Genomic DNA, 16,707 nt, shown 5'->3' with positions numbered 1-16,707 from the left:
GTACATTGCAGTGTCCTCAGAGGCCAGAAGAGGGTGACAGATCACCTAGACCTGGAGTTCTAGCAGGTTATGAAAGGCCATGTGGATGTTGGGAACTGAACCCAGCTCCTCTGGAATGGCTGCCAGCCAATGCTTTTAGTCACTGAGCTATCTCTCCAGCCCCTAAATGTTCTTTTCTTAATAGAGCCAAAGAAAGAAAATAAAGAACTGTCCTAATTGTCTACACATGTGTCTTATGGGGTATTTATGTAGCCCTTAAATGAAAAGTTACTCTTGAAGTCCAGAATGATACCTGCACACAGTGTCAACACTTGCCTAATCGGGCATCGCCACTGGGCAGCTCTGAGCTCAAACTCTGCTTCCTCTGTTGAAAGTGTACTTGCCTCATTCCTAGAGTCAAGGCTCCCCCTCACTCTGAGGAGGTCCAAGATGACAGGGTAGTGGAGTGGAGGGCGCGTGGCTTCAATCCATAAAATCTGGTTGGCAGGCTGGCTGTGACTCCCCAGGCCCTTTACTTTTGGCCTTGCCTTGTTCCTGCAGCTGAGCCCTGAAAGGCTAGCCGCAGTAAGGAGGTACTTGTGTTCCAGAGAGGGCTCTGACCCAGACAATGACCGAGGCCTAGCACCTCCTTTCAGAAATGCTGGAGCATGTTGTCCGCCCCTACTCCGTCTGTCATGTGCTGGTGTTGGTGGATTCAACTCCCCACATTTCTGTTGCTCCTGATTTTTCTCTACACTAGCTCTCTTAGCCTATAGATCACAGAGTTAATGACACTAAGCTGGACAGAGGAACCAACTGGGTGTGAGGAATGTGACTGGAAGTATTGGACTTGAGGGCTAACTGTGGTGCTGAGTATCAGGAGCTGGTGGGGACAGAGGTAAACCGGAGGGTATGGGATTTAGGGGATGGGGGACGAGTGGCAGTGTGTGCCTCTGTTGATGCCTTTGATGCTGGCTCTTGTCTCCTCAGCTTCATGTGTCGTGTGGAGGTTCTTAGTATGTTACAGATGTGAACAGCCACCCTCCACCATCATGCTTAGAGTGTTTTCCTGCCTGGGAAGGAAACCGAATAGCTACCTGTTACCTTTGAGCTCTTCCAGACTCATCCCTTGTCCCAGCTTTTACCTAATTTATTACTTATCTCTATAGATTTTCCCATTCTGCACAGTTCCTTGTGAGGCAGATTTGTGTTCCCTGAGGAGTAAAGCCATCCACCGTCTTTGTGCCTTTTTCTGTCTTCTTCAAATTCTTGTGTCTTTTTGGATAAATGTCTATTTAGAACCTTTGATGGTTATTCTTTTTATTAAGTTGTAGAATATATTATATTCTAGATATAATTCATTCATGAGATGTGATATGCACATATTTTTCATTTAAGGCTTATCTTTTTTACTTTCTTTGTAGCATACTTTCAAGCTTATGTTTTTAATTTTGGTTAAAATAAAAAGATAAAAATTTATATTTTTTATTTTTTTTAATTTTTGATTTTCTTTTAAAGTAACATTTATTTACACATCTACTGTGTTGGAGGTGAGGGGAACATGCAAGCCACAGCATGTGTGTGGATGTCAGAGGGCAACTTTGGCAGTTGGTTCTCTCTTTCCACCTTGTGGGTTCTGGGGATTGAACTCTGGGTAGGAGCCTTGGCGATGAGCAGCCCTGCTGGTCTGTGCTTCTGCCTTTCCTGACCCCCTGAGGGTCTATGGCCAATGGCACTCCTGATGGTTTGCTCTGTCTGCTTTTAAGTTCTGTCTACACTGAGTTAACTGTGGTGTTGGTGGGATCCGGGTCTTCTGTTACGAGTGACTCTTCAGCTGTCCTGGCAGCCTTTGTTCTTTTCCTTCTGCACTGGATGATTCTGGCATCCTTGTCAAAACCCAGCAGAGATATGAGCTCAGTTCTGAGGCCACCAGCTCTGCGTGAGTTCTGTGCGACCCACATGTCTTTGCTTCCGTCGCACCACCGTGTAGACATTGCTGCTTCATAGCAAGTTTTACATCGTGTGAGTCTTCTGGCTCTTTCTTCAAGTCTGTTTTGACTGTTTTGCATCCCTTACAATTCGATATAAATTCTCAAGTCAGCTTGTCAACTTATATATGAAGCCAGCTAGAATTGTGCCAGGACTTAGGTCGGCCCTTTAACAGTATACAACCTCTGTCCATGAGTGTGAGGTATTACCCTGTCACCTCGGCCTCCTTTGATATCTTTTGGTGGTGGGTCTAGTTGGGAGTGTTAAGTTTTATACTAGCTTTGTTAACTTTATTTCTAAGTATTTGTTATTTTTCATGTTAATAATTCTAAATAGAATTGTGTCTTAAATTTTATTTTTCTAACATTTGGCTTTCTGCATATTAGTCTCATATTCTGTAACCTTGCTGAATTCTTAGGAAGTTTTAGTGGATTCCCTAGGGGGTGTGTGTGTACAATCATGTCATGTGTGAATATAGGTAATTTGACTCCTTCCCTTTGAATTTGGAAGTTTTGATCTCTTTTTCTTGCCTTATTGTCTTGGCTACAGTCTCTAGTACAGTGTTGAATAAAAGTAAGAGAATAGCCATCATTATCTTGCTCTAGATTGTGGGGAGAAAGCTTGCACCCTTCCATCACTAAACATGATGTTGTCATTTTACAGATGCCTGAAATGGGATAGTAGTGTCCACGGGGCTTTTAGGCAAGGCTGAAAGTATTTTTAAATATGTTTGTGAAGATAAAGACAGCTAGCATTCCTCACCCCACCCTCATCCTACCTTGCCTCTGTTAGCTTAGATGCAGATGGGCCTCTGGGTATTCACACACTCAGTACCTCCAAGGTTTCTTCTGATTCCCAGAGCTTCCAGCAGAAAATGAATGGGTATCTCCATGATGCTGCTTGCTCTACCTCTGCTCAGAACTTTTATCTTACCTGTGAGAGAAGGGTGAGGGTATTGGGCAATAATACTGTTCCCTTGACCAGATCGTAAATCTCTGCTTCCACCCTGTAAAGGAGTGTGGTCATACTGTAGGACTCTGGTCACAGACATGTGAGGTTGTCATGGGTCTTTCTGCTGTCAGACTGGTTGACACTGGATTTAGAGCAGATGCCCACTACATCCCCTTTCTCGCCCATGATTGGTGAGTCAGAGATCAGCTCATGTACACAGGTGCTCATAGGCACATAGGTGGTGGTAGTGCAGACCTAAGCGAATTCTGGCTTTTCGGTGACCAACAAGCTGAGGAACCCAAGGATGTGCTTATGAGCAAGCTATGTGTGGTGCTGCCTTGTTCCAGTTAATAAATGGCCATCTCTGCATCTTGTTTAGATTTAATGAAGAGGCAGCATCAGAAAAGCCAGGTGAGAGGAGACAAGTGGCTCAGGGGAATACTATGGTTGCACCTCACTCCATATTCCTACCTGTGTTCTAACTGGGCTCTGTGCAAGGTTGACTTACATATGATACTGATAAGGTCAGCAAACTCTGTGTCCACCTTCGGGGAGCATCCAGTGCAGCTGATTTGGAGCCTGTGGGAGTCAGTCATAGCAGCTGTGAGAGGGGCGTGTATATACATGCTGCTGGTTGAGAGGGGCGTGTATATACATGCTGCTGGTTGAGAGGGGCGTGTATATACATGCTGCTGGTTGAGAGGGGCGTGTATATACATGCTGCTGGTTGAGAGGGGCGTGTATATACATGCTGCTGGTTGAGAGGGGCGTGTATATACATGCTGCTGGTTGAGAGGATGCTCCTTTCCCCAGGCTCTCTAATGTGACAATGCACTGGCTCTGCTTATGGCCTGGGGACCTTTCGTTTTTCTGTCCCTCTTTCCTATATGCTTATGTGTTAGGCCTTTGTTTTGAAATCTTTTGTTTCCATTTTTAAAAGATTATTTTTAAATTTAGCATTTGAGTGTTTTGCCTGCATGTGTGTGTGCAGCAAATGCATTCAGTGCCTGCAAAAGTCAGAGGAGCACATCGGAGCCCCTGGAGGTAGAGTTACAGATGGTTTAAGCCACCATATGAGTGGTGAGACTAGAACCCAGGTCCTCAGGAAGAGCAACCAGTGCTCCTAGCCACTGATCCATCTCTAACTTTTTAATTTTTTTCAAATATTTATTTATTTTATGAATGTGAGTGTACTGTCTTTAGACACACCAGAAGAGGGCATCAGATCCCATACAGATGGTTGTGAGCCACCATGTGGTTGCTGGGAATTGAACTCAGGACCTCTGGAAGAGCAGTCAGTACTCTTAACCACTGCACCATCTTTCCAGCCCCTGACTTTTTCATTTTTATGATCCTGGGGTCTCCCTAAATTTTCTGGTTGACCTTGAACTCCTGGCTCCAATGCTCCTCCTACCTCAGCCTCCTGAGCAGCGGGAACTGTGGCTGTGATACTCATACTTTTGCCAAGCGTTTTCATTTGTTCGCCTCTATAAAAGAAGGAATAATTGTACACCCCTCTGTGTGAGTGTGCCTTGTCAAAGCTTGACACTAGGAGGAAAAGCTTTAGTTGAAATTCATCCGCACATCTGGAAACATACCTTATCTTTGTGTCCTAGAGATTAAAAATAACTTCCTGCTATCAAGAAGAAGGGAATTTGAAATCGGGAGATGTGTGTCAGTTGCCGTAGCAACCAACAACAGTTCCTCTTAGATAACCCTTCTTGAGTAAGCTGAGGGTGAACCTATGGCCAGAAGAAAGACCTTTCATCCCGGAGCAAGTGCTCTTCCGAGACTGGTTTTGGCTTGGCTCTGTGTATAGGCAGTGAGCAGAAGCTGGAACCTTTGTTTGAAAGACTAAGCCCTACAGTTTCCCCTAGAATCTTCTTGAGACACTGCCATTCTGGGGTTACCTCTGTGTGGGTATCTGTACCCATCTTCACAGGGTCCCAGTGGGCTACAGCCATTCTGTCCCATGGCCAGTCTGGCTCCCTGGGAAGCAGCACCTTGGAGGCAGGCCTTCTGAGTGTGGCTTCCATCCCAGCAGGCTCTATGGAAGAAACACTGACCTTGGGTCTCTGCTTTCTCCTCCAACTACTTCAAGGGGAAATCTGGTCCTGTTTCCTTCTTCTCTGGAACCTGCAGGATCTTTCAGGGTGTTGATAGGCTGTGACGGGTGCTCCCAGCTTCCTTCAGAGGGCTGTCTCTGAAGGACACATTTGCACATTTCTTTGGCATTTTGCAGCTGCTAATTAGCAGCATCCTCATTTCTCTTCTTCACAGACAAGAAAGCCCACAGCCGTTCTCACGTAGCTCCTAGACAATGCTTCGTTCTTCTCTATTGATAGGCAGTGGAGACGCCACAGTGGCTCCTGTATGTATGGAGTTGGCTTTCCAGTGTCTTTGGAAGAGATGTGAGTGTGTAATTCACACAGCAGGCTATGGTGGAAGTTTTCATGCCCACACAATGAACCCCAGGCTGAGCAGGGCTGATTAGTTTTGCTCACACAGCCCCCAGAACCCTCTGCCAGGGACCTTTATTTTATTTTTGGCAGGTTTGCACAAAGGAGTGTTTACCTGATTTAAACTTAAAACTTCTTCCGTCTCAACCATTCCTCATATTTCATGAGTCCTCCGAGCACAGCCTGTCACTGAGAACTTGGTGTGCCCTGAGTACTTGACACTTCTTTTTGCTGTGTTCATTTGAGAAAGCTTTAGTGCATAATATGATGGTAACAAGGAATAAGGCTCGCAGGCTCTGCTCTGGAGAGCCATATTTATCACAGGCTCTGCTCTGGAGAGCCCTTTCTTTATCTCCTTAGTACTGCAGGATGTGGTCAGCCATGATGCCCTAGGACATATGCAGAAGCATACTGGTGATGAATTGGTAGGAGGTAATGGCTGTAGGGTTTGAACTCAAGTGTCCACATCGTCTGTGGGGCTGGTTTGTAGATGGTATGGTGCCTACTCCATACTCTCACCTTTGGGAAACTTGCAGAGCTGACCACAGCATGATGTTTTATCCAGGCTGACTCCTGGATACCTGTGGTCTTCATGTGAGCGCTGGTCATCTCTGTAGACTGCTGGGTGAGAGAGACTGAAGATCCAGGTCCCAGTCCTCTTGTGTGGTCGCTTGGCCTACTTCACAGCATCAGAAGAGGGAGAAGCTAATGGTCCCTCCCAGTGATGGTCAGAAATCTTGCTGAGGTCTTTATTCATCTGAAAATGTCACCTGCCACAACAACTTTGAAGTGTGAACGGGCCCCAGGAAGGCGGGGCTGGTGAGCTCATGGGCCATGCAGCGTCTTAATGAGCAATAATGCATTCATCATCTCCAGATTGATGACAGGACTTCCCCTTGGGCTCAGTACTTGATGACATTCTCAGTGGCATTGTCAACACTTAGAAATGAGAAGAACTCTTTCCAGACACCCCCACTGCCTCTTCTCAGTGTTCTTGAACGTCCATCAGGAAGCATGTGGTGACAGACTCTTGAGAAGTATGAGCCACCTACAGTCTAGTGAGGAGTGGTCCAGGGTCCCTGTGTGGCCACCAGCTGTTGGTTGGCTCTCTGTGTCTCTCTGTGCTATTTCTTTGTCTTCAGCATGACCTCACGTGTCAGATTCAAAGCTTTGTTACCAGGCAAAACTGTGAAGTGAGTCCGGGAGCTGAGCAGGCTAGACCCCGCCGCCTCCCCACATTCAGCCTGGCACTGTCCTCTCCGTCTGTCATCCGGAAGGTGACAGAATGTCCATTCTCTGGGAAGCCAAGTGGAAGAGGAATTGATTTCCCCACTGCCATTTTATGCCTTTGTTTAAAATGTGCAAAGTGAATTTTTTTTCTTTTTTGAAGGACATAGGGAAAAACAAAAATGAAAAAGCCCACCCACGTCTGCGTTGCCCACGTGAGTCTGTCGGCAGCGTGTGCACCATGTAATTTCCTCAGGTTGTAAAGGACACGCCAGCTCCTGACAGCAGCAGCTCCTGCATGAGCAGCAGCCCAGGGCTCAGGTCATGTTCTCAGAGGTGCTCCTTCCTCCATGCCGGTTTGCATGAGCTTTCTTTAGGGGAAATGTAATGACAGCAAAGCCAGATGACTGGTAGCTTCTCCACCCATACTTAATGTGGCTAGCAGCAACAGCTCAAATCCCACAGCCATCATTTTGGAATGTAAGTATGATTCCCACCCTGGGAATCTTTGTTAATCTACTTTAAGCCATCATATTAAATAAGCCAGGCATACTTCATCTGCTTAGATGTGCCCTGGAGCGCAGTTACACCTGCATGTAGCAGCTTGGCCCAGCTTTCCAATTTTGTCTACACCTGGTTACCTGTGGGCTTAGGCCTTTCTTAGCTTAGCCTTTCCTTACTGGCCTCTCTCCTCTGTTCCTGCTCTGGAAGCTGCTGGCCCTGCTTCTCTGTGAAGGAGGCAGTGCCCCTGAATGGGGCACTAAGCTACTTGGGTCGGATCCCTAGCTCCCCTTCAGGCTGTTTCCACCCATCTTTGAGGCATGGTTTGTTCTTCTGTACCTTGAAGTTGCTGGACCAGAATCCATAGGGTCTGTGTTCTCTGCAGAGGTCTTCAGAACTTCCCATTGCTAACCAAGTTGGTTCACGCAAAGCTGCGAATCTATGTCCAATCAAGGTGTAGAGGTTTTGTGCAGGCTGCTAGCCAGACACCAGGCTCTGTGTGAAGTCTTCTGGAAGATACAGGTCAGCATAGAGGGGAAAGGCAAGATGAAAAATTCCACAGTGATGAGAGGATGTCAGCCCAGTGGAGGGAAGGTCATACCTATCCAGTGAGGAAAGTGAGGCTTGAAATTGGAGCAACAATTGAGGGCTGGGGTAAGAGGCAGAAAGTTGGTTGTTTCCCTTTGGTAGAGAACCTATCTGCCACTCTCCCCCCCACCCCCCCCCACACACAAATTCTTGGTATTGGAACTCGTGATGAGCTTCTTACTGAATGCATTTATAGCCTGAGCCCCTCTGTGACAGAATGTAATCGGCAGTCAGTCACTGCCCCCACCCCCCTCCCTGCCCCTGCCTGCTCAGCTGAAACACATGCCTGGGGGACATGTGACAGGTTCCTGTTTAATGTCAGACGTCTCCTTGAGGAGCCACTGCAGCTGAACCAGTGCTTGGAGCTGCGGTTGCTTCTGGAAAATCTCCACAGCATGGGGCTGCATGGGTGAGGAAGGCTGAGGGAGCTAGTAGAACTGAGGCAGTGGAAAGACTAGGAAGTCCAAGCTTGTGTTTGTTATTCACCTAGAACTTCTTAGTTGGTTATGACTCCAAGCAGAGCTGGGTTGCAGAGATGGGTAGGTCACCCAGCAGTGGGCAACCTGGGTGGTCTCTTCTCAGGTCCATTGTGCTGTGAGTTCAGAGATGAATTCCCTTTGGCAGCAGCTGCCCCCAGTTCTACCAGCTCCTGACATGCACCTTCATCTGGGGGCATGCTGCTGTTATTAGAGCCAGCTGACCAGGCCATCCTGGGTTTGAAGCTTCCGCTTCCAGGTTACCATGTGTGTGTTCTCACAATTGCAAGTGAGGCTGCACCTTCACCAATGGCCTTCCATGACCTCTCACAGTGCCGAGCCTCAGCTGCTCTGCGTGACCCCTTCATGCCTTCAAAACCAGAACCACCTGGGTGACTCTTACACATTACCAAGTCCAGCCACAGCACAAAGTACAACCTTGGCTATCTCTGGAACACAGCCTCTGTGCTCTCAGAAAACACTTCCCAGAAGATGTCACCTCAATGATGCTTCGGTCAAGTCCCCCTCGCCCCTATTTGTATAAAATGCATAAAGTTGAGGTGAATGCTACATGGAGTCCCCCCAGGAGTAATACCCTCTGCAGTGCATGCCCCGGCTGCTGGGGTGCCTGAGGAAAGGTGCCAGAGGCCTTCTGTGTTCACTTCTTTGAAGCACTGACCAGGTAGTTACTGCTAATGACTCTTTGAACAGAGATGGGACCTGCAGCCTTGTGACCCTGTCCGCCTCTGCTTTGCAGGTGCACCCTCTGCTCCCAGGCTCATCAACTGTCATGGTCCATGACTTGTGCCTGGCCTTCCCAGCCCCCGCAAAGGCCATCATTCACGTCTCCGACATCCAGGAGCTCTATGTTCGAGTGGTGGACAAGGTCAGTAGCCACTTCTGCATGCCACCCTCTCTGCTGATGCACATAAAGCAGGGACAGTGTATCCTGGGAGGTGCTTCCTTATACCCTTCGCTTTTCTTCCTGAGTCCTGCCCCACCTCTGACCACTCCAAGCTGCCACCTCTGACTCCTGTGCTTCTTACGGACAGTGTGAGCTGACATCCCTACTATATTTCTTCATTCCATTTGTCATCAGTAAAGCTTGACAGTAAATCCTGCAGGGTTGACTGAATTAGCCTTGACTTGGGAATGCATGTCCTCTGCCTCACATAGGTTATCCACCAGCCTGCCACACACCTTGCTGAGCTTGGAGTTTTGACCCGGAATGGGGAGCGGGGGAAAGATTCTTGGGAATTTCAGAGACAAATGAGTAAAACTCAGTACTGCCAAGTGCTCCTGTGTTGTGAATAAGCAACAGACAGACCTAGGTTTTCCTTTTGTGTGAATGGGAATCTCATTTAGAGCTGAGGTGGCTGAAGCTAGGTTTCAGAGCTTACTACCCAGTCCCTGTTTCCTGTGCTGATGAAAAGGGTAGTGGTTGAGACTTCATAGCTAAAAGCATTATTAGCTCAAAAGCTAAGAGTCTGTTACCCAGCCTCAAATATTCCTGAGTGTTTTCTTAGAGAGACAGGCTGGCTGTGTATCTCAAGCTGAACTTTAACCCACTCTCCTGCCTCAGCCTCTCCTGATGCTTGCTACCACAGCCAACTTCCCTCTAGCATCCCTCTAGCTTCCTAATGGATGCATTAGGAAATGTGCCTGCTGATACGTTGTATAGGTTCAGACACTGAGCTCCTCTGTTCCCCTGTGATTCTAAACTGTGTCCTGTCTCCCTAATTCAATTGATTGCCCACGGGTAGTGAGTGGAGTACATGCCTTGTGCTATGGCCAAGTCTCCCACCCCCTGGGCCCTGTATACTTACTGTAAACTCGTAATTTTTCACTCATTGATTAGCCAAACCCAGACATCATTCTGGGTGCCTTGTACCCAGTTCCTAAGTTCTGATTTAGAGGTTGGTGATGCTGTCTCTGAAAGCCTTGGGTGCTACGTGGTGGAGGAATGATCACTGAGAGACTACCTGAGCCTGTGCCTTAGGTGGAGATCGGGAAGGCTGTCAAAGCCTACGTCCGTGTGTTGGACTTCTACAAGAAGCCTTTCCTGGCCAAGTACTTCACCTTTATGGACCTGAAGCTGCAAGCAGCCTCCCAGATAATCACGCTGGTGTGAGTCCTCACAGGAGTCAGGAGGAAGGGTGTCTTGGGGGTGGAGCTGATTTCCATTGTAGTCTCTCAACAGCTCTTCCTTGGAGGAGATATGTAATGCGTCTTTTTGTCTCAGGACTCTGGATGAAGCTCTAGACAACTACACGGCCACATTCCTCGTGCATGGTGTGGCCATTGGCCAGACCAGCCTGTCTGCAAGCGTGACGGACAAATCTGGGCAGAGAGTCAGCTCCACCCCACAACAAATCGAGGTAGTTCTGCTCCTTTTGCCCTGTGTGGGCTGCATCTTGGTTGGACATGTCTTTCTGGTGACAGGCTAGGATTTCAACCACAAGGAGAAGCCACATTGAAATCTGTGACTTCGTATGTTCTCTGAGCAAAAGGCATAGTCACCAGCTCTCAAGTATGTAGATTGCAGCAGTTAGATGCAGAACCAGAAGGAGCTTGAGATGTTGACTTCCTTCTGAGGCACAGGGGTCCAGGTAGTTCAGAGAAATGCTTGTGCTTTGTCCCATGGCAAAGGGACAAGCAGAAATTCTTTCAGAAGCCATAAACTGCTTTTAACTTGTGTACTGCTAACTCCTACAGTCCTGAGCCTTAGCCTAGGTCCAGGAGGGCCATGAGCACCTACCAGGGCTGTGCAGACAGAAGGGGTCAGAAAGGAGCTTCCTGGGGCAGGTCTTTCAGGAGCTCCAGGGCCCCTACACCATCTTGGTGTGATGCAGTCTATTCTGCATCCAGGTTTTCACGGGCACCCCACTGTAGGAAGAAGTCAGGGCAGCCTGGGTCAGGCCACCTTACCCAAGAATCCCCAGATATCCACTAGCAGCAGCAACAGTACCATCTCCAGCAGGTTTCCGCCACACAGGGGTGGCAGGCTTCATTGATCTGCCTTTAGAATGGGGCAGAGGCGGTTTGTGCCTCCAGATGGAAGTGTGCCTTCCTCCTACTGGTGGTGAGGAATTCGTTTCTGCCTATAAATAGCTCAACCCAACCAAGACTAATTCTCAGCACAGAGCAGTCTCCACGCTCTCCTCGGAGCACTTCTTACATGCTTGACAAGTAGGAACTTGTGGGGGCTGTGGGGCAAGGATGCTACAGAAATGGGGTGTCCACCTTGGGTACTGACTGTTCCTGAGCCCTTCCTCTTACAGGAAAATGATACAACTGTTGAAGTAGAGCCCTGTTCCAAGACAGTTTGCTTTTAGTAGTGCTAGAGGCAGCTCTCCAAAGAGGGAGTAGTTAGGATTCTGGAGATGAGAGCCAGTCACAACTTCAAAAGTCACCCTCAATTACCAGAGAGCTTGTCAGGCCTCAAATCACAGAAATCCACCTCTGGCTCCCATAGGTCTTAGATAGATCAGACCAGAGAATCCCTGACAAGTCCCCAAAAGAAGTACTAGTGCTGCTAGCTGGGGCCCACATCGAGTCCTGCACTGAGAGATTCATAGGTTTCTCAAGCACTGTGTGGTACCTCGGCCCCTACTGGTTACCCTCAGCTGAGGGATGTTCATACCCCATGATCAGTGCATGTCATGTACAGCCAGTGCCAACTTGCAGATGCCAGTCCCTTCTGTCTCTGTCTCCACATCCAGGTCTTCCCCCCATTCAGATTGATACCCAGGAAGGTGACACTGATCATTGGAGCCATGATGCAGGTGGGAGCCACTGTGGGTCTACACAGGCCTTCCTTCAGTGTCAGCATCTCACCCTTGAGGGATGGTGAGGACTCTCCAGCATGGCAGGTGCTGATGAGAGCCACTGTTTCTCACTTCTCAGATCACCTCTGAGGGGGGCCCCCAGCCTCAGTCCAACATCCTCTTCTCCATCAACAATGAGAGTGTGGCAGCAGTGAGCAGCTCTGGGCTGGTGCGTGGGCTCATGGTCGGCAATGGCTCTGTGCTGGGAGTCGTGCAGGCGGTGGATGCAGAGACTGGCAAGGTCATCATCGTCTCCCAGGTATCTCACGTGCCACTGATGAGTAGCTCTTGGTGTGGTCAGATTTCTGCTCGGTTTGGTCTCTGCCTTCTTGAGGACACCTAAACCTAAGATGGCTCTTCTACAGACTAAGTCTCCTAGGCTCTAATAGCTTCTCTCTGGGATAAGATCTCTACTATCCCTAGACCTACAGGTTCTCTGGTACATGAGGAGGTATATGCTGCAGAACACTGATCTCAGAACTTGGCGTTCCTCGGTTTATGTTTTGCTACCTTCTGCCTTTGCAGATGAATTGTGTGACAAACCTGCTAGTGGCCCGTGGCTGTTGTGATTCTGAGCCTTGGCCCAGGACTCACTGAGGTCAGAGCTCTGAGTCCTTTTGTGCACTGTCTGCAGTGGCTCCTGAGCATGTGGTAACAGGATGGAAGAGGCCAGTCCTGATGAGATGCTCTGTGTGTGACCCTATATGCCTGGATTCACAGCAGTGTGCTAAAAGCATGCTGTATGGTTGCCAATAATTCTAGACCTGGATTTATCGTTCAGTGTTCTGCTCGTCTCTTCCTTAACCACTGGCCCAATGGCTCTGGCTGCCTAGGCTCTTTGGTGGACTTTTTTTTTTTTTTTGACCAGCAGAGAAGCTGGAAGCCCCAGTGGAAGCAGTTGTCTTCCCCTGGAGGCTCTCCCTGACCCACACCAGTGATATTGCTGACAAGAGGTGACAGTCAGTTTTCAAAGCCTGACAGCGTCCCTTTCAGGAACGCAGTGGGGGGATCATTTCTGCTCCCCAGAAAGCCTGATGATAAAATCAGAAGAGCATCTGGATTCCCTGCCACCTCCACCCCCTTTGCCACAGTGGCTCACACACAGGCATCCTGGAAGACTCCTGTGATTCCACTCATAGAAGAGGTCATGTGTGCACTGACAGGTAGTTCATTCAAGCCTCAGTCACCCCATCCCTCCAGGAGGCCCCCTGTGGGCAACCTGTGCCACTCTCTACACTGGGAGCAACTAAGCACATGCCTGGAGGCCTGATGAATGGCCATCCCCATGGGCCTGGTAGTCCTGGTTCCCTGAGGCTGACTTTGATCCGACATTGAGTTCATTGATTGGCTCCCTTTTCTTGCCGTTTCAGTATCTGCCTCCAAGAATCCAAGTTAAACCACAAAGTCTTTCTGAATGGCAGAGGCAGCCGTCCCAGTTCTGTGTATCGATTTTTGTGGAGATGGCAAGGAAGCACTAAGCATTTAAAACCGTCCCAGTGGTGCCCAGGGTTCACACGGGCATCCCAGAGAGTGAAATGAAAGACTCCAGCATGTCCTGCTCTGTTTCTTCTGTACAGAAGACTGGCTTCTGAAGCAGGCTCTTTTTTATCTCCTCTGGTCAGGCAGAAGGCACAGCCCTGGCCCTCCCCATATCCTTCTTTCTACTCTTGCCCTAGGTCTCCCAGCTGTACCTCCTCTCTGGTCTCACCTTGCTAGGCCCTCTCCTTCACCTGTCTCCCATCATGGTCCTTGGCAGGATGTGGGCGTTGTGTCTCCAGCTATTCTGAGAAGGCTCAGCCTGTAGTTTCCACATCCACACTGGGCATATGATTCTATCAGATGCTGCTGGCTCCATCTGTCTAATCCTGAGCACAGCAGCATCTTAAGGCCAAGGGGTGATTCAGAAACAGCTGGAACTGAGCAGTGAGAAAGATCAGGGACAAGAAGGACTTACTGGACCCCTCCTATGAAGCAAGCACTTACTTGCCTAAATAATGGCACTAGGCGATGTCTTTTCTATTGCTATGACAAAAACACCTTAACCGAGGCAACCTTTAAAAGAAAACATTTAGTTGGGAGCTTGCTTAGTTTCCAAGTATGTGTCCATGTCCATCATGACAGGGAGCATGGCAGCAGGCAGACAGGTATGGGGCTGGAATAGCTGAGAGCTTACAGCTTAGCCATAACCACGAGACCACGAGGAAGAGACTAGAAATGCCATGGGCCTTTGAAACCTCAAAGTCCACCTGTAGTGACAACAAGGTCATACCTACTAGTCCTTCCCAAACAGTTTCTCCAACTGGGGACCAAACCCTGAAATATGGGAGTTTATGGAAGCCATTCTCATTTAAACCACCACAGCAGAGAAGGAATATGGACTTTACACATGCAGTGTCTAAAAGGCTATACACCTTATTAGCCCAAGGCCCCCATTAGTTAGCAGCATCTGAAGAAGCCAGTGCAGGAGGAGTTAGTCTTTGGTCAAATTAGTTGATACATGGAATTAAGGATAAAGGAAGGGTAAGGCCTGTTGGCTATCAGATGTCCTGGTTCCTCTATTCATCCCTGTATCCTGGTGAGTCAGAGAGGCAGATAGGCTGAGTACTGGAGTTGGGAATATCTGACACCTGTCCTGAGAGGTCCACACAGCCTAGAGAAGAGCAAATCGGGTTCTTGCTACCAGCCTGTGGTGCTGATTGCAGCATCTGGATTAAACAGGATAGAGCTGCAGGGCCAGGACCAGACTGGGACTCCCAGGGTGTAGGGAGAAAAAAGGCTGGTCCCATGGAGTGAGCCATCCCCAAAGCAAGACCTCCTCAGGCAGATACTCATTCAGCAGCTAGGCTGACACCTGGCTATGACACCAGATCATGGGTCTGTGGTACCTGCTCTGTCATGTATGTTCCACACACTTGTCCCATTGGGTGATTGCAGTAGTACTCGAGGTGGGGTTGGCTCACATCACAAATTAGCAGAAGGGTCATTCTGTCTAAGGTCACACAGCTGGATGTGGTTCTGGTGCCTTGTAGCTAGGCAGGTGCCTTCTTCCCCTGGAGGGTTCTTAACACCCCAGATGGCCTGAACCTCTGCTCTCTTCTAGGATCTTGTCGAAGTAGAGGTGCTACAGCTCCAGGCAGTGAGGATCCGTGCCCCAATCACACGGATGAGGACCGGGACCCAGGTGAGGTGGGAGCCTGATAGTTCAGTATAACTCTGAGCCCAGGCTCTTGACAGGCCACTGCTGGAACATCATGTCATGTGAGGGAACCACCTCTACCCTTCATGCATGGAGCATGTTGATGTGTGGAGAGGTGCTCAGACACATACAGCACGGTGTTACACTCACCGCCGGACTCTAAGTTTGTGATTTCTTCACTGATCCCTATGAGTTCCTGAGGTTGCTGCCTTTCTGTGGCTAGGCTGACACCCGGTCTGACACACTAGATCATGGGTCTGTGGTACTAGCTCTGCCATGTATGCTCCACACACTTGTCCCTTTGGGTGATTGCAGTAGTACTTGAAGTAGAGTTGGCTCACATCACAGATGAGCAGAATGGTGCTATTCTACCCAAGGTCACACAGCTGGATGTGGTTCTGTGGTCTCTTAGGGAATGTAGTCTCCTGAACAATGGAGTGACATTCTCTTCCATCCTCTGTGCTTAGAGTTATGCCTGGGTGACTTACAACACCTAATATGCTGTAAGTGCTTCTGTGTGGCTGTCAGACCATATTGCGTAGGGAATAAAGATGAGACAAAGTCCAAGAGTGTCCCTGACAGACTCAGTCTTTTCTGCACTGTTTTGGTGCATGACTTAGGAACCTGGGGTCATAGAGGTCCAGTGGTAAGTGATGGGCTAGTCTGGCTTGGCGTCCTTTCCTTACTGTTAGCCACATCACCCTCGTCAGCAGCAGGCACTCAGCAAACAGGTGGTAGTGTTCACCTCACTGTATCCATTCCCAAGAGCAGTCTCCCTGCTGAAGCAGGAGAGAGGCCTGAAGGCATGGGGCAGCTGTGTGGTATTGTAAGGTAAATTTGGGCATCTTAGAGCTCTAGGGCCCATTTCAGAAAGGAACCTTACATACACAGCCTTTTCCCACAGTAGCATGGAGTGAGGATTAATCTGGACTATGTGTGTTGTTTGCATTGTGTCAAACTTCCTGATCCTCTGCCCTGGCCTTGTCGGGTTAAGAAAAAGGAGAGCACAGTTCCCACTGCACAAGGGAGGCAGGAAAGCTTTGGGGCCAGTGGGGATGGAGATGTCAGGGAGTGGGGTACCCAGTGCTGCTGGAACCAGCAATTACAGGGCCTGGCTTCCCACAGATGCCTGTCTTTGTCACCGGAATCACCAGCAACCAGAGCCCTTTCTCCTTTGGCAATGCTGTGCCAGGCCTGACCTTCCACTGGTCTGTCACCAAAAGGGATGTCCTGGACCTTCGAGGGCGGCACCATGAGGTAACCACCCAGAAATCCCAACCCCCTGTCTGAATCAGCATCCTTGCTGGGTGAGGGTCCTACCACATTGCTGCACAGGAGTCTACACATTGCTGTTTGGAGATGTATCTGTCCCTGTTCTGTTTCCACAACAAAATACCAGAAGTGGGATACTTTATGGAGAAAAGGAGTTTATTTAGTTGTCAGCTTGGGGAGTTTCACAGTGTGGTACCAGTACTAACAGTGTCCTGATGAGGGGTTGTGGGTCACATCACAGC

General features: G+C 48.9%; 1 protein-coding gene across 2 annotated transcripts in view; it reads left to right on the top strand.

Annotated features, from left to right (window-relative positions):
* Nup210 (nucleoporin 210) overlaps positions 1 to 16,707 on the top strand; it is a 105,256-nt gene that overhangs the window by 65,520 nt on the left and 23,029 nt on the right. For both annotated transcript variants that reach the window (NM_018815.2, XM_006506400.4), the window contains exons 21-27: positions 8,928 to 9,056; positions 10,170 to 10,297; positions 10,413 to 10,548; positions 11,893 to 11,955; positions 12,077 to 12,256; positions 15,098 to 15,178; positions 16,319 to 16,450. In NM_018815.2, the coding sequence (NP_061285.2) occupies positions 8,928 to 9,056; positions 10,170 to 10,297; positions 10,413 to 10,548; positions 11,893 to 11,955; positions 12,077 to 12,256; positions 15,098 to 15,178; positions 16,319 to 16,450 (849 nt within the window). The remainder of the gene's footprint in view (positions 1 to 8,927; positions 9,057 to 10,169; positions 10,298 to 10,412; positions 10,549 to 11,892; positions 11,956 to 12,076; positions 12,257 to 15,097; positions 15,179 to 16,318; positions 16,451 to 16,707) is intronic.

This window comes from Mus musculus, chromosome 6, assembly GCF_000001635.26.
Source record: "Mus musculus strain C57BL/6J chromosome 6, GRCm38.p6 C57BL/6J".
NCBI lineage: Eukaryota > Metazoa > Chordata > Mammalia > Rodentia > Muridae > Mus > Mus musculus.
The sequence above is the reverse complement of the archived record's forward strand: the minus strand, read 5'-3'. Positions and strand labels throughout refer to the sequence as shown.